Source organism: Erpetoichthys calabaricus, chromosome 7 (assembly GCF_900747795.2).
Source record: "Erpetoichthys calabaricus chromosome 7, fErpCal1.3, whole genome shotgun sequence".
Lineage (NCBI taxonomy): Eukaryota > Metazoa > Chordata > Cladistia > Polypteriformes > Polypteridae > Erpetoichthys > Erpetoichthys calabaricus.
The window spans coordinates 85,639,204-85,663,858 of record NC_041400.2 but is presented as its reverse complement, the minus strand read 5'-3'; the positions used below and the strand labels follow the sequence as shown (position 1 = coordinate 85,663,858).

At 40.7% G+C, this 24,655-nt stretch overlaps 1 protein-coding gene across 1 annotated transcript in view; it reads left to right on the top strand.

Annotated features, from left to right (window-relative positions):
* Positions 1–24,655, top strand: part of mtap (methylthioadenosine phosphorylase) — a 191,737-nt gene that overhangs the window by 24,152 nt on the left and 142,930 nt on the right. Inside the window, exon 2 of the mRNA XM_028805159.2 lies at positions 18,856–18,942. Within this exon, the coding sequence (XP_028660992.2) occupies positions 18,856–18,942 (87 nt within the window). The remainder of the gene's footprint in view (positions 1–18,855; positions 18,943–24,655) is intronic.

Sequence of the window (24,655 nt, the reverse complement as noted above, 5' to 3'; positions counted from 1 at the left end):
GGCAAGTAGTTGTTCTGTACGAAAAATGATCAATTCTTGAGTAGCTAAGATTGCCCTGGTAAGTAGAAGGAATATCCTCTTGAGTGTGGGTTTAGAAATCGCCAGTGGTCTGGTAAGTTGTAGTCCGTTACAAACTGTGTAATTGTCTTTGCAGTGTTAGGTCTCCTGCCACAGGGGCAATGACATCTATCTAGGTCTGGATTTAAAACAAAGTCCCCAGCCATTATAATTTTATGAGTGTTCACGTTGCGAATGGATGAAAATACATTTTGCATGAATTCCCTATCATCATCATTGGGTGCATAAATACTGTATGTATTAATCACTTTACAGTTATGTAAATTACCTATGACAATCATATCTCCCCTCAGGATCAGATACTACATCTGATACTACAGACGAGACTGTTCTATGTATAAGAATTCCCACACCTCTTGTTTTTCTTTGTAAAGCTGGAATGGAATATTTGGCTAGTCCAGTCTTTGTGTAGCTGAAACTGATCCTTGCTTAATAAGTGGGTCTCCTGTAAAAATACTATTTTAGAGTTTAGAGCTCTTGGGTGAGAGAATACTTTCTTTCTCTTTAATTCTTGATTCAGGCCTTTAACATTCCAGCTCACAAAGCTAATTGTCCAGTCTTTTAGACATTGCTTTTGAGCTTTTATTGTCATTTCTAAGTCTTAACTGAAAATAAGACAGCTTTGACCTTAATTTCCAATTTTCCCTGGAGTTACTGCCCTGAAGGCTATTGTTACGTTGGCATTTATAATTAAAAGGATTAAAAAGATATTTTTCTCCCCACGAGGCTGGACCCCACTTCCCAAAGTCCCAGTGCTCTGACATACCTAAAGATAGAGCACGTCCAAAACAAAACAAGCCCCTCAGCAGCGGCGTATGAGGAATAAAATTGAGAAATTTATTGCCAGTCCAGTCCATTTTACTATAAGCTTAAAATCTAATCTTCAGCAATCATGAGATAGTAAGCCCAGGGAATGGTGTTAAAAAGTGGCCCTGGATAAGCATAGTAAACCATAATATGATAATAACAGTAAACCAAGGGTATGATGTTAAACAGTCTCCTTTAGAAGAGTTTATTTATATAAAAAAAAATAATTTCTTCAACATTACACATTCATATATGCATATAATTGTTTATGCTTTAATTACAAAGTGTCCGAGAAGGGAAAAGGGCTGTATAGTGTTAGTACTAGTATCATTGCAAGCAGATCAAGCAACCAGGAAGATGTTCGTTGCCATGTAATGACAAGATGCGACTCACGATCATATTTAAAAAAAAAAGTGTCGGAATCAGCTTTCTTAACTCTTTTTCTGCTTCCTCCGTAGTGGTAAAGATGTAATGCTTGTTTTGAATATCCACTTTCAGTTTGGCAGGGTACAAGAGGCTGTATCTGATCTCGGCTTTCTGTAAGCACTGTTTAATGTTGTTGTAAAAAGCTGCACGCTTAGCAGCTGTTGAGGGTGAGAAATCCGGGGAAAATGCGAATGTGGTTATTTTCAAATATAATCTCTTGTTTCTGTCTGAGAAGAGACATTACATGTAATTTAACTTATTTCTCAAAGTACACGATAAAACTCCTAGGTTTAGAGTCATTTGAGCCCTGTATGCAGTGTCAGATATATAGTCCTCTTCAATTACTTTAGAGTATACTTTATAGAGTACTTTAGAGAACTACTTTAGAGCTAGGCTACGAATTTCACTGGGTTTGGACATGCACGATTCTCTGGGAGACCTTCGAATCTAATATTATTCCTTCTGCATCCATCTTCCAGTGCGGCAAATATGTACCCGAGTTTTTTGCATTCGGAATTTGCGCAGTTGCTTTCCCGTCTGCAGTAGATGCCAGATGTTCAGCTGTTTCAATTCGAGTCATGAATGTTTGCTGAACATCTTACAACTGATCGCTAAGTGCTCCATTTTTCCTCAAACTTGGATGCATTTTCCTGAATGTGTTCCTCAATTTTTTCCAGCATATCTTTAAAGGCCGCCTCAAAGCGATTATATACACTTTTCTCCAGGTCTTTGTTATCCTGCTGCAGCTTCTCGTTTGTCTTGAGCATACCATTTATTTCTTTCTATCTTTCTTGAGCTCCTTTTATGTCTTGAGCCGTGGCCTTTGCACTGATCATTACCTTCAGTACAGACAGATCGTTTAGGCCTTTGTGCTCGGCAGGTGAAGTGACAAGCCCTGTTACATCCGATGCTTCCGGCTCACGAGGAATAGATGAAAATGCGGAAGGCAAGGCCATTTCCAGTTTTAATGAATCTTCTGGATTGGACGAGCTATTGTGACCTGCATCATTTGCACATTGGCTCCCACTTTCGCACTCCTCTGGAGACAATGAAATGGCCCGGGGTCCCGGGAGATCTGTACTTACGCCCATCTGCTCCCGGTCGGTCTCTGTAAGGCCATACCTTGAGGTTAAACTTGGACTTGACACCTGTCTAGGTTTGGGTGTAGCTTTGAGTTTCTTTTCCGTTTCTTTCTGAGCCCCTCTCTTACCACTCATGTTTATGCACTGCCTGGCCAAAAAAAAAAGTCGCCTCCTGGATTTAACTAAGCAAATAGGTACGAGCCTCCTATTGGATAATTACTGCATGGGTGATTATCTTTCAGCTGGCAACAAGTTATTTAACCCCAACTGGTGCAATGAGTTGCTTCTCATTTCTTAAACAACCATGTCAAAGGACACATCTCGTGGTCGTGGAAAAGATGTTAGTCTGTTTGAGAAGGGTCAAATCATTGGCATGCATCAAGCAGAGAAAACATCTAAGGAGATTGCAGAAACTACTAAAATTGGGTTAAGAACTGTCCAACGCATTATTAAAAACTGGAAGGATAGTGGGGTCCCATCGTCTTCGAGGAAGAAATGTGGCCGGAAAAAAATCCTGAATGATCGTGATCGGCGATCACTTAACACTAGAATTACCAGAGCCTACGAAAAAACTCGTAAATCCGTCCCACCTTAAATCGCGTCTTAAATCCGTTTGCACCTCTCCGCCAGAGTCCTTTGTCATCTAAATGTGCTGATAAACCAAAGCTACTAGCAGCCAGCTATTCCATCCCCCCACCGACTTAGAATGAACTTCTCTCCTAGCTCAAGCCTTGCCTTGATTTGATTACCTGGGATTGAAGTGGAGTTTTACAGTGGAAATAATTCTAGCGTTATTTGGAATACACGCATTTCATGTGTGTTCCATTTCTATAGTAGGCTGTGCAAACACATTTTTAAAACAGAAACGTTTTTCATATTCTAATAGTAAATGACAAAATGTAGGCATAAACTATATAACGTATGAAGCCTGAAGTCCATATATCAAAGAAACACTTTCACAAAAGGTACAAATAAGAGAACACGTGCGCTTTCATTCAAAAAAAAAAAAAAAAAAAAAAAAGCCGCTTTAGCATGCCACATTGACACACTTATTACAACCGCCGCGGTGGCGTAATGGTATCAGCTCCTGACTGGGGATCAGAGGGTGGCGAGTTCGATCCCGCACGGCTCCACTTCGAGAAATTAACTGCATTTATTCTTACAATTTTAGAATAACAACATAAATTTGATTTCAGTCTGTAACAGCCGGTGTAACTTATGATACTGGTAAAGGTTAGCTTTTTTTTTTTTTTTTTTTAATTCACTTTTCATTCTCGCAGTTGCATTCAGAATCAATCCATACAACCCCATCTGACAGCTGGTTTCACATAAATAAAAGTGCACTTTTATTCAAGACTATAACCGAAGAATAAAGAAAGCAAGTTACAGTTGGTGGTTGATACGACAGCTTGCGTGGTGCAATGTTAAGAACTGCTGATTTCCGATCCGTGCTATATAAAATCATCACATTCAAATATTAACAGTTCCCACACACCCAAGGTCCGCCATTCCTACATTTACGACATGTGTACTTGTTGCAGTGTACACACCTCTCTGTGCTATGGTTCCTATTACAGTGAATGAGCACCTGACACTGTACTTTCTTCCCTGGGGGAAGCTGAGGTCTTAGAACGGAAGTTTGTTCAGCTTCTCCCAGGGAAGAAAGTACAGTGTCAGGTGCTCATTCACTGTAATAGGAACCATAGCACAGAGAGGTGTGTACACTGCAACAAGTACACATGTCGTAAATGTAGGAATGGCGGACCTTGGGTGTGTGGGAACTGTTAATATTTGAATGTGATGATTTTATATAGCACGGATCGGAAATCAGCAGTTCTTAACATTGCACCACGCAAGCTGTCGTATCAACCACCAACTGTAACTTGCTTTCTTTATTCTTCGGTTATAGTCTTGAATAAAAGTGCACTTTTATTTATGTGAAACCAGCTGTCAGATGGGGTTGTATGGATTGATTCTGAATGCAACTGCGAGAATGAAAAGTGAATTAAAAAAAAAAAAAAAAAAAGCTAACCTTTACCAGTATCATAAGTTACACCGGCTGTTACAGACTGAAATCAAATTTATGTTGTTATTCTAAAATTGTAAGAATAAATGCAGTTAATTTCTCGAAGTGGAGCCGTGCGGGATCGAACTCGCCACCCTCTGATCCCCAGTCAGGAGCTGATACCATTACGCCACCGCGGCGGTTGTAATAAGTGTGTCAATGTGGCATGCTAAAGCGGCTTTTTTTTTTTTTTTTTTTTTTTTTGAATGAAAGCGCACGTGTTCTCTTATTTGTACCTTTTGTGAAAGTGTTTCTTTGATATATGGACTTCAGGCTTCATACGTTATATAGTTTATGCCTACATTTTGTCATTTACTATTAGAATATGAAAAACGTTTCTGTTTTAAAAATGTGTTTGCACAGCCTACTATAGAAATGGAACACACATGAAATGCGTGTATTCCAAATAACGCTAGAATTATTTCCACTGTAAAACTCCACTTCAATCCCAGGTAATCAAATCAAGGCAAGGCTTGAGCTAGGAGAGAAGTTCATTCTAAGTCGGTGGGGGGATGGAATAGCTGGCTGCTAGTAGCTTTGGTTTATCAGCACATTTAGATGACAAAGGACTCTGGCGGAGAGGTGCAAACGGATTTAAGACGCGATTTAAGGTGGGACGGATTTACGAGTTTTTTCGTAGGCTCTGGTAATTCTAGTGTTAAACGTTTGGTGAAATCAAATCGAAGAAAAACAAAAGTAGAACTCGGGTCTATTGTTTAATAGTGAAAGTAAGAGCATTTCCACACGCACAGTGCGAAGGGAACTCAAGGGATTGGGACTGAACAGCTGTGTAGCCGTAAGAAAGCCACTAATCAGTGAGGCAAACCGGAAAAAAAGGCTTCAATTTGCTAGGGAGCATAAAGATTGGACTCTGGAGCAATGGAAGAAGGTCATGTGGTCTGATGAGTCCAGATTTACCCTGTTCCAGAGTGATAGGCACATCAGGGTAAGAAGAGAAGCAGATGAAGTGATGCACCCATCATGCCTAGTGCACCATCATCAATGCAAAAAAATGGTGAAAAATTAATGCAACACTGGATGGAACTAAATCTTGTGACATTGCAGAAGCTTATTGAAACAATGCCACAGCGAATGTGTGCCGTAATCAAAGCTAAAGGTGGTCCAACGAAATATTAGAGTGTGTGACCCTTTTTTTTTTTTTGGTGGCGACTTTTTTTTTTTGGCCAGGCAGTGTATATGCTTGCATATACTGTAATAGTACCTCCTTGAGTTCGGGAAATACAGGATACCTCGGGATGATTAAAAATAATAGAAAAATTAACACTGCTGCTAACAGAGTTTTGCTTCAGACGTCCATCTCCCATAACTGATGAGACCAACTTTGTTTCTTTTCGTACGTTTGGAAATAAATAAACAGTGTGTAAGTAGACAATGTTAACATGCAGTGAAGTAAGGGAAAGTAATGTAAGCCTGAGCAGCAAAGAGTGTGTAAATGCTTTAAATAGTGAATACCAGAAAATAATAAAGCTTTGAAAAGAATTTGTGTTAAAGACAGTTATGACTTTGAGTGTGCTATGGAGTATGTGAAAGATCTCTGACAATTGCATTAAATGCAATTTAAGTGCGTCAGAATATGTTTGATTAAAGAAAATGGGTCCATCCATCCATCCATTTTCCATCCATCCATATACTAGTCATTTAGCCCGTTACAATAACGTGCGCTAGAACAGTAGTGCATAAACATTAGCAGGAACAGTCTATATTAAATGGCAAGGGTCTTTGACCTCATTCTTTTTGTTGGTCATATTTTTCTTTCTTTCAGCCTTCTTTTGTTGATGTTTACTTGCTGAGCTGACCGTTCTTCGTGGGCTGCCGCCGTGTATTGTGTGTCTTTAATCTTCTGTGACAGTAATACTGTCTTGTACGTCCGTAATATACCTTTAATTTTCTCTGGCGGTAATACAGGCGTGCGCGTCGGTAATATGCCTTTAATCTCCTCTGACAGTAATACTGGCTTGTATGTGGCTGTAATATGCGTCACTGTATTGTGTACCTTTTAATTTCCTCTCGCAGTAATACTGGTTTGTATTTCTGTAAAACGCCTCTAACTTTCTCTGACAGTAATATCGCACATCGCACCGTGCCCCGCGCGTGCGCACTTCACCAGAAGACACACACACACACACACACACGGACACCTGGACACACAAAGGGATTTTATTAAAGAGGATATATATATAATAAATATAATATATATAAATAAAATGTGTGTGTGTGTGTGTGTGTATATATATATTAAGTTTGATATAAATGCCTGGGTTGGCACCCTGTCCGGGATTGGTTCCTGCCTTGTGCCCTGTGTGGGCTGGGATTGGCTCCAGCAGACCCCCGTGACCCTGTGTTCGGATTCAGCGGGTTGGAAAATGGATGGATGGATGGATGGATATAAATGCCATTTGCACTAAACACACTATCAATGAATCCTGTATAAATATGCAAATTATAAATTACAAGATGTCACATCCTTCTACAAAATGTCAAATTAGCTAAAAATCGGATGATTTTTGAACAGCAGTTGTTTTCTCTTCTTAGTAAACTCAACACGGAGGTATGTACCTAATTGAGTGTATTTTCCTATAAAAGGGAATAGATTTGAACCTGATTTGATGTAACGCAGCAGTGGCTGATCTCGCCCTACTGCATGTTTTTTTCCACAGGGTGAACTGAGGAGGGAGTGCAGATTCCAGGATCGTGCTGATGTGTTGGCAGAGAGTGATGAATGGTTGATTTAGTTTTAGACTCCCCAGACCCATTCTGGTACATTTATGCACTCTTATGGAACCTATTCTGCAAAGAGCAACAATAAGAAGCCATGCCATACCGGTATATCTGCATGTCCTAGTGACACTTGGCTTTTTGTCTATGGGGTCATTTCCGTGGGAGATTGCAGACAGGTCTGGGATTTCTTAGCCATCTATGAGCCGCATACTACCTGGAGTACTTAATGGCATATTAACACTAATGTGGGATTATATTCAGTTCTTATGGTGGGGAAAGGCAAGTGGAAGTTAGTCAAGGGTTTTGTACGAGCTGGCCAACCTAACCAGGGTCATTGGTGCAATAGACTGCACACTTGTATGCATCAAAGCTCCATCCAATGATGTATTTGGATGCATTTTCTACTTATACAGTAATCCCTCGCTATATCGCGCTTCGCCTTTCGCGGCTTCACTCCATCACGGATTTTATATGTAAGCATATTTAAATATATATCGCGGATTTTTTGCTGCTTCGCGGGTTTCTGCGGACAATGGGTCTTTTAATTTCTGGTACATGCTTCCTCAGTTGGTTTGCCCAGTTGATTTCATACAAGGGACGCTATTGGCAGATGGCTGAGAAGCTACCCAGCTTACATTTCTCTTTCTCTTGCGCTGACTTTCTCTGATCCTGACGTAGGGGGATTGAGCAGGGGGGCTGTTCGCAAACCTAGACGATACGGACGCTAGTCTAAAAATGCTGAAAGATTATCTTCACGTTGCTATCTTTTGTGCAGCTGCTTCCTGAAACGACATGCTGCACCGTGCTTCGCATACTTAAAAGCTCGAAGGGCACGTATTGATTTTTGCTTGCTTGTTTTTCTCTCTCTCTCTCTCTCTCTTTCTGTGCTCTTGACGGAGGGGGTGTGAGCTGCCGCCTTCAACAGCTTTGTGCTGCGGTGCTTCGCATACTTAAAAGCCAAACAGCCCTATTGATTTTCCTCTGCCTTTATGACAGTCTCTGCTCCTGACTCCTTTGAAGAGGAAGATATGTTTGCATTCTTTTAATTGTGAGACGGAACTGTCATCTCTGTCTTGTCATGGAGCACAGTTTAAACTTTTGAAAAAGAGACAAATGTTTGTTTGCAGTGTTTGAATAACGTTCCTGTCTCTCTACAACCTCCTGTGTTTCTGTGCAAATCTGTGACCCAAGCATGACAATATAAAAATAACCATATAAACATATGGTTTCTACTTCGCGGATTTTCTTATTTCGCGGGTGGCTCTGGAACGCAACCCCCGCGATGGAGGAGGGATTACTGTATACCACTGCTTAAACCAACAAATAATATTTTGTTTTTCCTTGCCTTCACTTGGTATTCTCTGAAATTCTTTTTTTTTTTTTTTTTTTTCTCTCCTCTCCCTCCTGTGCTTTTGCCATTGTCTTTTCACAGAACGCTGAACTTAACAAGCTATTTATATTGATTTGCATATTCAAAGAGGCATAATTCTGGGAGGAGCTGGGCGGCAGGTGTGTGCACGTGTGTTAGTTTCACGCTGACAGGGATTTATGTAACACAAGAATGTTGAAGTTGGCATATGCACAGATTAATGCGTCTGAATTTTTTTGTTTGTACGCACATTTCTGTTTTAGTCCATACACCATAGTGTGAATTCTACGCATGGTGTTATACATGACGCCCTAGGTACGTGTTCTTCTGGAATAATATAATAATGCAGGTTGTTTACTTCTGTAAGATAAGCATCGTGTTAGCTTTCTCATTACTTTAAAAAGTATTCAGACTATGTAATGCACGTTAACTTTTAACATGTTACCCTACTGATCTCGAGAATGTGATGCTGAGGTTAGCACCGTGCATTCAGCTCATTAACATACATTTAGAGATTTTCAAAATATTAAGACGGATTCCTTCAACCAGAAGAAGGAATAATGTGATCTCCTGAACATTTTGCTTTTTCGATATTTATTTTGTGGCTGCTGAAAGCATGTGCAAAGCAAATGCATGTGTAGGCTAACAGAGTAAAATGGACATGCACAGACTACTAAATTTGTAACTGTAACCAGGTTATGGGTGTACATGGCTACATAACTGGATTATTCACAGAAAAATCTACTTCGGTTAACCAGGTTTCTCATAGGCTAATAACCCGATTTTCCTTAATTTAAATAAGGGTTTGCATGGCATTTTAGAAATATGGTTTGTCAATAATCGGATTACTTATGTATGCATAAAAGCGCTAATTTTGAGTCTTCTACAAAATGGAGGACAGTCATGGACCTACTCTAGGGGTGATGAGTTTGTCAGATGGTGTGATTGTTTCTTTTTACAACTGTCTGCAATGAGAAGTTAAGCAAAATGACACCTTTTATTGGCTAACGGCACAGATTACAGTATGCAAGCTTTCAAGGCAGCTCAAGCCCCTTCTTCAGACAAACACCCTATTACTACAAATAAATATCTAAGACAAAGGATATGGCTGTAGATTTTAGGTGCTCCCTCCTTCAACTCCCTCAACATTTTAAAGGGAGACTGTGGACATGATGGAGCACTACAAGTATCCAGGGACAATCATTGATAACAGGCTAAACGTTGATCTTGACAAAGAAGAAATTTGTAAGAAGGGGCAGACATAGCGATTCCTTCATAGTAAATTCCAGTTTGGTGGACAAATTGACATTTTTTTTGGTAGTGTTTTGTTAATTTTGTTGTTACATTTGCTTTTATAAGTTTTATATTCAAAAATTATTGGTTTGCAGCACACTTGAGCTGTTTCACAAACACGTTAGAAAGAAGGCCAGTTCAATTCTGTCAGACAATAGTCATCTTTTACCTAAATTTTAGCTTTTTCTATCCGGCTGCAAGTTTAGGCTATCAAGAGTAGAAAGCAGCAGACTTAAACTTTTTTTATTTTTTATAGCTATAAGCATTTTGAATTCTGTTACACGCAGAGGTCCTGCTAACTTCTGAATTTGTATAATGTTAAATGGAATTGTTCTTCTTTGTACTAATCTTGAATCGGTTATAACATTGGTTGTCAGATGTGTCCTGGCTTACTTGCATGTGTACTTTGTTTTGTACCTTCCTGCTACAAACAAATTTCCCTCTGGGACTTGTCAGCCTACCCATCTGCAGACACGTATCAATGTCAAAATAAAGAGAATTGATACTATCTAAAGATAAAATGTACGATAACGGTATAACAGAGGTGTACTTTAAGTTTACAAACTGGCTTGGTCTGTGTCTGAGTGTGCCTTTCAGTTCATTAGTGTCCACTAGTGTCCTTCCCCCAACTCTGTTGTAAAATTCAAAGAGACTCGGTCATAAAGGGGGGGCAAACACGAATGCCTCTCACCAAAGTAACACTAAATTACATTGATTTGCCTAAATTTACAAATAGACATACAAAATATTTATCAAGTTATATGCAAAATCTCACATCACAACAGTCACGATTATTTCATGCCCGACTATTTTGAAGCCTGCGACCTGTGGTTGCACATCCTGTTCTGGGCTCCAGTGCATGTCTTACCTCATCTGCTCACGTCTGTCCACCTGTGAATGTCTCTGTATTAACACAATTTAAAATTAATAATAATCAAATTAAAATAACCAGTGAAACATATGAATTTTAAAATCAGATGTTTTTAATATTAGTGTGACATCACAATAAATACATTAAACAATACAAACTAAAGTGCACGTAGTCTTTAAACAAAGTGCATTTAACTTAACCAAAAAATACATTGTTAAAACAAACATTTTTCATATTTTAGTAATAAAATGTAGACAGACTATATAATGTGCAAAGATCAAATAAGCACTTTCACAAAAGGTTCAAGGATGATACAATAGCTTCCGTGGCGAAGCGGTACGAATTGCTGACTTATAATCAAGAGTCTCCTGGTTCGATCCTGACTGCCTCGTATATTTACCGTTTTGAGTAGTGAGTTGCTCTTGTTAATATTATACAATAAACCCATACATTTGATTTGTGTCGGTAACAGTCAGTGTAAATGTATAGTACTTGTAAAAGTTGCCTTTTTTTTTTTTTCTACTTTTATTCTCTGTCACGATCACGATATATACTACCGCCCCCCCCCAGGGATCTGACGCTGTTACTTTTTATTTGAAACTGGGAATAACTGTAGATGTGAGTGGTGTTTTGAGACAATGGAACTGGAAATTCTCTGATCTGAATGGATAAAAGCTGACACACAAATGAATCTGCCTTATTCATATCTCATTGTCACTAATTTTGTTTATTCAATTTTTTCAATACATGCACCTTATGGCCCGTGATGTCAAAGTCACACTGACAAAAAAAACAGACATAGGTATATATGATATTTGGAATTATTCATTTTATGAACTTATAGTACATTTCGGAAAACATTGTGGCATGGATGCAACATTATTCATATTCATTCGTGTACCTTCTTGCGGTTGTAATCAGTGACCGCATTTCTGCCTTTGCCCAGTCTGCACAGGACTCCAGGACATTCAGAGGAAAGAAAGAGAAGAGAGACAAATTTTATGTGACATTTTGAAGAAATCATTGTATGACCTGAATCGTACCCATCGGAAAACATCGCACTAATGCAATATTATTTTAAAACTATCAGATCGAGTGTAAATTTGTTACTTGTAAAAGTTGGCATTTTTCACTTTTATTTTCTCAGTCTCGTTCAAGCTCTCCCTCCCCTCCTGATCTGACCCTAACTAACAGCGGCAGCATAACTTCTCAAGAGACGGCGGCATCACAGTTCCAGGATGCTTGTGCTTCAGATGCTTATGCATTGCAGTGGTGCTGTTGTGAAAAAGCTGCATTCAACTTTTTTTCCTTTTTCGGTGAAGTGCTCCCACACTTTAGAAAGTTTGTCTCAATTTTTTTCCATCTCCTTCCCCCTTCTCTATCCGACTCACCATTGCAACCACGTTTATTTTCCTCAGAATTCTTCTCCTCAGACATTCTTTGTTGCTAGGACTGTTTGCTGTCTTGACAAACAATAGCAAACAATACTGCCCCCCCGACGTTCATGTAGTGCATTGCAGTTACAAAAGCCAATGTGGTTCTTTGACTGGAGCCTCTATTGAAGGTTCTGTTTATGACTCATCAACAATAAAAAATCCGCATCGACAATTTTTTGTAGTCGACGTCATCTATTTACGTCGACTGATCATTGTAGCCCTAATACATACTGTAGAGTTGTTCCAAGTCCTTACTGCAAGAGATTATCCTAACTTCATTAAACTGTACATTGTCTGAGGATTACATTACAAACGAAAGCAAAGCTTAATTACTTTCATCTATGAGTCTTGGAAGACTCAAAGGTGCTCACTTTTTGAATGGTAACTTACCCTGTTGAAACCGGAGAGCCCAGGTATTTGGACTCAATATTTGCATAGTACTTGTGTGTGGCATCCCATAATTTTAAGAACGGATAAGAGGACACATTGATGCTTGTACTGTTTGATATAGATACGTGTGCGTAGTTCATAAAAACTATCAGTTAAATAAAGTACCATACAATGTAGAAGTAATATTGTTGCCTTATCCCATTACAGGACCCCAAATCAAAACTGCATTAATAAGTTTGTATGGGTATTCTCTGAAGATGAGGGTCTTCAGAGATGTTTCTTTAAAAGGCGAGGGACTTCACAGAACAGATGAAGGTGGGCAGCTTGTTCCATAAGTGAGTGTGTTACCAGTTATTGCTCAGAAATGTTGCAGTTTAAATTTGATTGCCCTGCCTTTGACTCTTTGGAATTCCTCTTTAATGGTAATTATTTTTGTTTCAGAAAGGCAGCGTGTGTGTGTGTGCGCGCATGTGCAGGCATTTCTTAAAAGTTAAGCACACTTTTTTTCACACAACATTGTTGATGTGTGCCATATTGAATTTTGTAAGAAAAACTACCCTTTTTAAAAAAAAAAAAAAAAAAAAAAACTACTCAAAGCCATGACATGGACTGTATCGTGTTTTGAAACTGTGTTCAGGTATATTAAAACAGGGGTGCCCACACTTTCGTCTTGCGAGCTACTTTTAAAATGACCGGATCGAAATGATCTACCTACATTAAAAATGATTTTATATATATTATATATTATATTATATATAATATAATATAATAAAATAGTGGAAGATGACCTGGACACGTTGAAGTCACCCAACACACGTTTATTTACACTACTCATATTTACAATAAGTGCACGCAACCCCAAAGTCCCCAATAGTCCAGGCTAGGAAATCCATTCCCGGACATTTTTCATTCCCGCATTCCTGGGAATAAAACTGTAGTAATTCCCAGGAAAACGGGAACGGCCAAGCTTGCATATACAGGTGCTGGTCATAAAATTAGAATATCATGACAAAGTTAATTTATTTCGGTAATTCCATTCAAAAAGTGAAACTTGTATATTAGATTCATTCATTACACACAGACTCATGTATTTCAAATGTTTATTTCATTTAATGTTGATGATTATAACTGACAACTAATGAAAGTCCCAAATTCAGTATCTCGGAAAATTAGAATATCAATTAAGACCAATGCAAAGAAAGGATTTTTAGAAATGTTGCCCAACTGAAAGGTATGAACATGAAAAGTATGAGCATGTACAGCACTCAATATTTAGTTGGGGCTCCTTTGGCCTGGATTACTGCAGCAATGCGGCGTAGCATGGAGTCGATCAGTCTGTGGCACTGCTCAGGTGTTATGACAGCCCATGTTGCTCTGATAGTGGCCTTCAGCTCTTCTGAATTGTTGGGTCTGGCGTATTGCATCTTCCTCTTCACAATACCCCATAGATTTTCTATGGGGTTAAGGTCAGGCGAGTTTGCTGGCCAATCAAGAACAGGGATACCATGGTCCTTAAACCAGGTACTGGTAGCTTTGGCACTGTGTGCAGGTGCCAGGTCTTGTTTGGAAAATGAAATCTGCATCTCCATAAAATTCGTCAGCAGCAGGAAGCATGAAGTGCTCTAAAACTTCCTGGTAGACGGCTGCGTTGACCTTGGACCTCAGAAAACACAATGAACCAACACCAGCAGATGACATGGCACCCCAAACCATCACTGACTGTGGAAACTTTACACTGGACCTCACGCAACGTGGATTCTGTGCCTTTCCTCTCTTCCTCCAGACTCTGGGACCTTGATTTCCAAAGGAAATGCTAAATTTACTTTCATCAGAAAGCAGCAGTCCAGTCCTTTTTTGTCTTTACCCAGGCAAGACGCTTCTGACGCTGTCTCTTGTTCAAGAGTGGCTTGACACAAGGAATGCGACAGCTGAAACCCATGTCTTGCATACGTCTGTGCATGGTGGTTCTTGAAGCACTGACTCCAGTTGCAGTCCATTCTTTGTGAATCTCCCCCACATTTTTGAATGGGTTTTGTTTCACAATCCTCTCTAGGGTGCGGTTATCCCTATTGCTTGTGCACTTTTTTCTACCACATCCCTTCCCTTCGCCTCTCTATTAATGTGCTTGGACACAGAGCTCTGTGAACAGCCAGCCTCTTTAGCAATGACCTTTTGTGTCTTGCCCTCCTTGTGCAATGTGTCAATGGTCGTCTTTTGGACAACTGTCAAGTCAGCAGTCTTCCCCATGATTGTGTAGCCTACAGAACTAGACTGAGAGACCATTTAAAGGCTTTTGCAGGTGTTTTGAGTTAATTAGCTGATTAGAGTATGGCACCAGGTGTCTTCAATAGTGAACCTTTTCACAATGTTCTAATTTTCCGAGATACTGAATTTGGGACTTTCATTAGTTGTCAGTTATAATCATCAACATTAAAAGAAATAAACATTTGAAATACATCAGTCTGTGTGTAATGAATGAATCTAATATACAAGTTTCACTTTTTGAATGGAATTACTGAAATAAATCAACTTTGTCATGATATTCTAATTTTATGACCAGCACCTATATAGCGTGTAAAAATCGATCAAGAAATAAGTTATAGTTGAAAATAATTAAGTGGCACGGTTTTTTGGCCCACAGTGTAGTGTGTTGCTGATTTAATTCGGTCAACAACAGACCAGCAGCAGTCAGTCTCCCGGCTGACTGAGCACAGTGGACTGGGAGGAGTCTGTACTCTGCAGCTTACGAATGCTGGGATGGAGCAGAGTTCATTGACGTCTGTGCTGTTGACCACTTTGAACAGCAACTTGAAATTGCAATGTGTCAGTCTGTTGCATCCGCATTATCTGTGCTAAGAAACTTACCATCACAGAATGATAAGAAACTGGATGCATCAGTAAAAGCTGAAATGGCGGTGTTTCAGAGCAACAGCAAGCACGGGCGTTGTTTAGAACAAGTGTATCAGTATCTGATGACTGTGCCATCTGCACAAAGGTGCGCTCTTGCCTGGACGACCGCACGCTCGACACGTTGTGCTTTCTACGCTCTTCTTACTGCAACTAACTAGATACATGTACTTCTATGACAGCATGAACTGCTTGTAGTTAAGGTTAGTCTTTTATTGGTGTCAACATATTGCAGTAGTTTTATTAAAAATAAGTGTCACTCATTCTAAAACCATTCACATGTGAGATGCCTGTGCACTGTGTCATTCCCGGGATTCCCGGGAAAGACATGCAGGATTCCCGGGAATGGACAAACCCATCCAGGAATGGATTCCCTAGTCCAGGCCAACCATCAAATGCCTCACTCTCTTCAGGCTGCCTCCTTACCTCTCCAAGACCTTGTCTTCTCATCCTTCCAACTCCAGACCCTAAATGGAGGGAGGCACCCCTTTTATAGTTGCCCGGATGTGCTCCAGGTGACTCCCGACAATCTTCTGCCGGCACTTCCGCCACACTGGCTGCATACCTGGAAACACTCCGGGTGTCTCCGACTTCTGGGTGTGGCGGAAGTGCTGAGGTCCAGGGCTCCCAAGGCATTGGGGCGCCCCCTGGTGGTGACTACGGGTCCCCTACAGGGTTGAGCTTCAAAGCTCTGTACCCGTGGTCCCCATAGCCACCAGGGCGGTATATTTATATAATTGATATATACTGAGTATACTTTATTCGTAAAATATGTTGTCTTACCTTGCATAACTGAATAACCTTTATGGCACAATAACAATTCAATACATTTATGGTCACTACAGTATTTGGATTTAATAATCTTCATGTGGGAAAAGGCTGACTCGCATAAATAAGTAGATCTGAACAATGCAGTCAAGGAGGTAGCACATTTCCTCATGTTTGGGTACTTTTCCTCTGTGAGTAAGTTCCAAAACTGTCCATGCGCCCCATACTTCAGCTGAATGTCATCCTGTAGTGTCAAAATTTCATCCTCCACTCTAGAGGAGTTTTAGGTGAAAAAGTGTTGCAATTTTCGATGCAGGTGTTTCACCCTCAACATCTTCCCTAAATGGATAGCACTTAAATGTAGCGATTTGGCTCAAGTAATGCTGAGTCTTGAAACCGTCTGTCAAAGTCTGACAGGCAATTTTCAATCTGTTCTGTGTAGCGTATGCTGTCAAATTGCGCACATGCCTTCCATTGCGTCACCAGCTCTGAAACGAGGTTTTGGATGTTCCCCAAATCAAGATGCTGCAGCTTTGAGGACAGATGTTGCATTTTTCGTTTGAAAGCATTAACTGAGTGAATCCTATTGAGCATGGAGTTCTCTTTTCCTTGCAGCTGTTAAATGTTGTTGTTGTTGAATGAGCTTAATTATTTATATAGCACATTTTCATACAAAAAGTAGCTCAAAGTGCTTTACATAATGAAGAAAAGAAAAAAAGACAAAATAAGAAATTAAAATAAGGCAACATTAGTTAACATAGAAAAGGCGTAAGGTCCGATGGCCAGGGTGGACAGAAAAAACAAAAAAGAAAACTCCAGAAAGCTGGAGAAAAAAAAAATCTGTAGGGGTTCCAGGCCACGAGACCACCCAGTCCCCTCTGGGCATTCTACTTAACATAAATGAAATAGTCCTCTTTGTAGTTACGGTTCTCACGGAGTCACAATTCAACATGTTGGTCAGATTGGGGAAAAAAAATGCCAAGTCTAGCGGCCATTGATCATTATTAAGTTGCTTGTATTCTGCATGTTTAATTACAAGGAGAAACTCCTTTTTCTCCGGCCAGGGGTCTTGAAATCTCAGCAGGAATTTCTCCCTAGCCATCTGTCTCAACGAAGGCCTCTTATCTCTCCATCTCAGAAGGACTGCTTATGCTTAATGATCGAGTGACTCACCCGGAACGATGTTTCAGTGTGTCTGCCTTTGCTTTTGAATTCAGCCGAGTAAAAAATGACGGCTGTCCAATTAACTGCGATTTTAGTTCCCTCTCCTTTCTCTTTCTCCGATTGCTTTTCAGAAGGAAGTCAGTTTCGTAGTTTTTATGAACAGTTCAAAAGTACCTTTCCACATCTTCCTTCTTTGGAATAGCAATGATAGATTGACAGATCAGACATAAGCACTTAGATTGTGACATTGTGAGAAAAAAAAATCCTCTTCCAATTCCACATCCAGCCCATACCCTCCCCAAACAAATTTTTTTTTTTTTTTTTAAATCCCTTCTTTAGTCGATTTATAAATTTGAAGGCTAACTAGATCACAGCCGGAGTTTTGCAGTAGCTCGCGTGTTTGATCGTGCGTGCGGGATGACCAGTGTGTTAGAAGAAAAGATATCTCAGACTGGCCGCCCTGTATGTCAATCAATTGGCAAATGCCATAGGGAGGATATATGATAGACCTAAAGTTTAATAAATAAAAAAAAAATAATTTTTTTTTGAATGCAACTCTATCTACCTGCACTACCTTTCCGATCTACCGGTCAATCGTGATCGACGTATTAGGCACCCCTGTATTAAAACCTTGGATGCAAATAGTATCATTCATGCAGACACTTCTCTGGGAATACTAGAACGTTGGAATGGTATTTGGTGAAGATGTTGTGCTTCTAAGTGGTTGATTCAGGAAGGGACGTAACATTTTTCAATTTTTTTTTTTTTTTGGCTTCTTTAATAGAGCAATTGTTTTCAGCACATCTGACGTGACATTTACAGACCTTCATTCTATGATTGGATGCTTTGCTCCTTAATTATCAAGGTTGAAAAGCATTAATCTTTCACATTAATCCTGCTCTTTTGCATAATAGTTTCAGAGTATCGATTGCTATGGTGACTGAGTTGGATTTTGTTAAATCTTTCTTTCTGGAAAAGGAAATCCTTAGCCCATTTCAAAAAGCAGGATTAGCGAGTCTTCAACTTTGGTCTTACGGATCACATAATTCTAGTTTCATCAGTTCAATAAATGCAGGTTTGGCTTAATCCAGGATTTTGGAATGGAATTAGCTCAATTTCCTTGAATCCAGATTTTCTTTAATTGGATTTCTCACTAATTCTACATTTTTTCATCTAGGTATGTATATTTCCTCTTAGTGCGAAGATTTGTAGAAAATTAGATTAGCAAATCAAATAGAAAATGAGTGTAAGCTTTAAACCTGTTCTTACACTGTAACCTATCCAGCCATTGTAGGCTCTTGTCATGGTAGTGATATTGGAGATGGACAGAACTGCAGTTAATCTTCACTGTTGTATTTTAGCTTGATAATATCAATGTGTTTTATAGCACTTTATGATTTAAAAAAAATGCTTGCAAATTTCTAGTTTATACTTTTTCTTTTAATTATTTATTTTCCCAGATTGGAATTATTGGAGGTTCAGGCCTTGATGATCCTGACATTTTAGAAGGAAGAAGTGAGAAATATGTTGAAACGCCCTATGGAAAGGTTGGTTTTATGCAGTTTTCAAAAGAATAACAATTTTTGCCTTATTTTAGAAGACTTGTCATTTAACAATTTTAGTAAAATTGTGCCATTTTCAATGGATAGTGTGCTAAAACATTTAATAAGTTTAATCAGTAATATATAATTCTCCAGAGCATTGTAAAACATGCATAGCTTCGTACATTTCAGTAAAGCTAAGGGTATTTTTTAAAAATATTTAACGTTTTCTGTCTCATAATTACATCTATCTGTCAAGCTCATGTCACATTACATGACTTTTCTGGTGATTTTTTTTTTTCTCCAGTTTTCATTTTCATAACCTTAGCCTGTCTAGGGTCAGGGAGTCAGGCCAGCGGTTGTGGCTAAACTCTCCATATAAGGGCTCCAGACTAAAACAAATTACTTGTGAACCACTGGCTCTTAAAATGAAACATTTAGGAGCCAGATTACTTTTTTTAGTTGCCTAATTACAGAAACAAAATAGTTTTTATCACCATAAAAGATTTACTATATCTTCTGTGTGCATAGATAACTTGGCTCTTTTACAATACAACTTTTTGTGTGATGCTCTTCACTGAGAGCAAACAGAGTGCTGTGAACATCTCGGTCAAAAGCATATATTTTACTAATTACTAAATACAGAACTCTTAATTATTAACAGAGTTACAGATCTGGAGACCTTGGCCAACTGGCTGCCTACCTGTTCCTTGGTATTCTATAGTGAAGTCTGTGCTGGCCCTTAGAGAATCTTTCCATTTCATGATCCCAACACTACTTTATTCAAAATGAGTTTTTCATATGCAGGACAGCAGCCTGGCAATAAAGCAGTGGCACATCCAGATACAGACAAAAGAAACCAAACAGAGGAGGGTTAGTAACAGTTTAAAAATATTGTATTAATTTATGTATTTGTACAAGTAACTAACAGAAATGAAGAATACACAGCTAATCACCTGCTCTAGTCGGGGTATGCTAGAATAAAGTGATCAATCTTCAGCCTGGATTTAAAAACTGAGACTGAACCTCTTATTAGCAGCTATTAATCTTTGGAACCTAAGTAGGCTGGCATTTTCTAGATCTCGTGTGCGCTCAGTTTTGAATTTTTGAAATTTTTTATTTTATTTTTATTTTTTTATAAATGCAGAAAAGCCTAATTCATACTGCATAGCTGATATGGGTAGTGTGAGCACGATCTCCATTAAGTGCAAACATTCCTGAAATCTGTGCAGCAAGATTTCTTTCACAACCTGCAAAACTACTGTAATGTATATCAGCAAAGTGGAGTTTGATATGAAGTTTGAGCACTCTTAACTCAGTCTGTACAACCACTACACCACACCCATTCTTGAGCAAGCTTTTCTCTCCCTCTCGCTCAAGAAAATGCTCCAACTTTCAACTCAAAAATTAAGTTGCACCCAAATGTTATGCTATGCATACTTATTCTAATTTGTTAAAGCAAGAAAGTGCTTATTTTGTCACAATTAAAATACCTTGAAAAGCTGAAAAAAAGCAATTTTTTTCTGGCATCTTAATATCGTTGGAATTTGTGTACTTTTTTTGTAATTTGAAATTTTAATGTGTCAAATGTGAGTCTTTTGTAAATTTGTTCAAATTTACCATATTTGACATGGGATGTCAAATACAGTATGTAGCAGTGCAGATGAGACTTGAAAATGCCTGCCTGTCATACTCTTCCCATGGTTTTCAGCCCCGCAGCTTTTGGTGCCTTGTCTGCATTCAAGTGAAGTTGGGGAGCATGCACTGGTACGGTGCGTTGCTGCGCCCTCCACACGACAAAACAACTCTGGATCCCGGTTGGCAACCCCCAGGCAGACACGTGGTCCAGTCCCACCCTCTGGAAATTACCCTCTATCTGCCGCAGCCGGGTGTTGCGTGGGTGACCCCTTGGCCTGGTCCAGCCACTTGGGTCCCCAACAGTGAGGATCCTACAAGTTGGATCACCCTCTGTGAAATGCTCCACATGGCCATAGTGCCGTAACTGACGACTCCCTCACAATGCAGGTAATGTGCCTCATTCGGAACTCCATGAGTGACCACACATTCGACACAGTCAAACCAACGGTACCCAAGGATTTTCTGGAGAGACCAGTACCAAAGGAGTCCAGCCTTCATCTTAGGTCACTGGATAGCGTCCATGTCTCGCAGCCATATAGCAAGACAGGAAGCACCAGGACTCAAAAGACTTGGATTGTCGTCCTTTTGCATAGATATCGGGAGCACCACACACTCCTTTCCAGAGACCCATGACCCCCCATGCTCTCCCAGTCAGTCTACTGACTTCATAGGAAGAGTCACCAGAGACATGAATGTCACTGCCAAGGTAAGTAAACCTCTCTACAAGGTCGACACTCTCTCCGCAAACGGACACACTGCTGATGGCTGTGCCCAAGAGGTCATTAAAGGCCTGGATTTTGGTTTTTATCCAGGACATTCAAGTCCAGACACTCGGACTCCTCGCTCAGTCTCTCGAGCGCCCCAATCAGAGCCTCCATTGACTCCGTGAAGATCACAGCATTGTTAGCAAAGTCAAGATCTGTGAATCTTTCTTCACCAACAGATGCCTCACAGCCGCTGGACCCCACGAACTTGCCCAACACCCATTCCATACAAGCATTGAATATAGTAGTAGCAGGAACACACCCTTGACGAAACCCTAGAATCAACTGGGTTGGGGGAAGAGGTTCTGCCTCAACTCTGCACAGCACTCACAGTACCAGTGTACAGGTCGCTCATGATATCCAGCAACCTCGAGGGGATCCTGCGAAGTCTCAGGATATCCCACAGAGCAGCTCGATCAACTGAGTCGAACGCTTTACGAAAATCAACAAAGGCTGCAAAGAAACTCTGCCAATATTCGCATTTATGCTCCATGAGAACCCTCAGTGCCAGGATGCAGTCAATGGTAGACTACTTAAGCTTAAAAATAGACTGTTACGGTCACTGGTAGGTGAGCAAGTGATCACGAATCCTATTGAAGACAACCCTAGCAAGGACCTTGCCTGGCACCGAGAGCACTGTTATCCCCCTGTAGTTGCTACAATCCAGGCGATCACCCTTCCCTTTCTAGATAGGGATGACAAGTCCTGTTTTCCAGTCAGATGGGATGATGCCAGTCTCCCAAATGGAAGCAAAGATTGCTTGCAGTGCCAGGGGGACAGCTTTACCACCAGCCTGGAGAAGTTCACCCCGGATACCACAGATCCCTACAGCCTTTCCTTCCCTCGGTTGGTTCACTACCTGTGCAATCTCCGGGAGATTGGGTGGTTCGCAGCTAATTGGAGGATCTGCCTCAAGGACTGTGGACCCAGAGATATCCAGCGTCCTAGCCAGTGGATCAGCTTTGAACAACTGCTCAAGTGGCCAGTCCAGCAGGTCACAACTGCAGTGTCATCCATAAGGACCATTTCATCAGCTGCCCTGACTGAGACTCTCCAAGGAACAGATTCAGATGTGCGTAATGCTTTGATTCCTCTGTAATCAGGATGTGGGTCGCTAGACCACAGATGGTGGATCACTTGCGCACAGCTTCCTCTAACAAACGCCTCTTTATCTGGCAGCCGTCCTTCTCTGTTCCCGGTATAGACCAGAGTTGCCATTGAGCCGTGATCAGCAGTCGCACCCGAATCTGCAAGTTCCTTACACAAACTCATTAGAAACAGCCTGGTCCTTGGAGTCTGGCCAAATCCAGGCTCATTTTCCTAGTAGGTGGTAACCTACTGGACCCAAGCTGCATCCTAAGAGTAGCAACAAGTCTGTGGTCAGAATTCACAAACTTTGCACTTCTGTAGACCCTGCAGTTTTGCAAGAGCCTCCAAGGTCTGCCCATGAGGATGTGATCGATTTCCTTCACCGCACCACCAATATTAGAGTACCAAGTCCAACAATGTGGCTCAGGGCGCTGGAACCAGGATCCAGCGTTTCGCAGCCCCTGACCTTTTGCAAAGTCAAGGAACATAGCCATTTTCACCAGACCCATGGGGACCAAGGCAATCCTCATAGACAGCCCTGTCAGTGCCAGTGGCTGCATTGAAGTCGCCCATGACCAGAGGAGTGTCACCTAGTGGGCACCCATCAACCACTGAGCGAGGTTGCATATAAAATGTCTACCTCACCGAGCCATCACTCACCGTGGTCAGAGCATAGACAACAGACAAAGCACCCAGGGAGTGCCATAATCTGAGCATCATAATACGCTCGTGAAAGGAGCGACAATGGACACTATTGGAAGAAGACAATCCACTACAGCAACAGCTACTCCCAGAGTTTGACAGCCATCAGAGCATCTTGACCAATAAAAGGTGTATCCATATACAGAGATCTGGCCAGTCTCTGGTCTGCACACCTCAGAGAGTGCCGCCAATGAAATGCAGAGTTTATGCAGCTCTTCTGACAGCACAGGAAGATGATCATCTTGCCGGAGAGACAAAACATTCCATGCGCCAACCCGTATGGGCCACCTCAAATTGGGACCCGAGTGATGTCTCAGCACCACACCAGTTCCGATCCCCAACAGTCCTGACCCCATTGGCTCTCCAACGGTTTCGACTCTTCTGGGGATGGGGCTTCCGAGGGCTTTCCCCCATCCCCTTCATGATGCGAGCAGCCTTCCTATGGGCGGCTGCAGCAGAGCTACTCCTACGGAGAGCAAAAGAGTCCTTTCTGTCGCCTTGGAGCTGTGTGAAGGGTTGTTGTGTTTTTTGTTTTATGTTTTTTTAAAACGGTGGCTGGAGTGCCAATCCTGCCACCGGCCCCCATGATTTCCCTGCAAGTTGGAGGACTGCTTGCAGGGCCGGATGCAGTTTAACGTCCTATCCAGAACAGTACTGTACATTCCACACAGTAAATTCAACACGTGATGTCATTACCATATTTCTTCCTAATACTTTGTCTTTCAGTAGAAAGATTTGGGAGGCATGTTTTGTGACCGATAAGTCCCTGCAGGCTGGATTGCATTTTATTTTCAGTCCTTTTTAAAGACCTTTTCAGCAGTTTTTTGGACATGGCCCGAACTAAATGTGTCTGGCCCAGTGGTAGAACTTCAGGTCAATTGAAGTCCCAAAACGCAGGGATTGCGAATCCTATCGGCTCACCCCTGGAGGCCCCTACAAAACACAACAGGGAGGCCTCGCATGACTACAGATACCAGCATCCCCTGTGGACATGTGTGTGGATCCTTAACCCAAGGAGGATGCCTCCTAGCATATCCAGGGAGAAAATATTTCAGTGCTCATCATCCTTCAATTGTACTGGCCTCCTGGCCAGGAAATACTTATTTCATCCCTTTCAGAATGCCAGCCCATTTGTGATGCCCATTACACCAGCTTTACAAAATAAGTCACAATAAATCTCTAGTTTAGATTTATCATATCTAAGCCAAGGAATTTCCTAAAGCCATGAACTCCTAGAATGTTGTTCAGGATTTTTGAGAAATGAAGTTGCTTTGTACTGGATGTTTTTCTCCCTCCTGTGAATGCAAAATCAGTTCAAATTGCAGTTTACCTAGAGATTAACTGTTGCATTAACTTTGTGCATGTGACTAGCTGTGGATCAGCATGGCGGTAAATCAGATAATGATGTATTTAACTAATGGCAGATAAAAATATGACAACATATCAACCTCAAAAAAAAAAAAAAAAGAAAGTTGTCTCTGTCGCTAACAGCAATGAAACTTTCAATTGCTGTTGGAAATACTTTG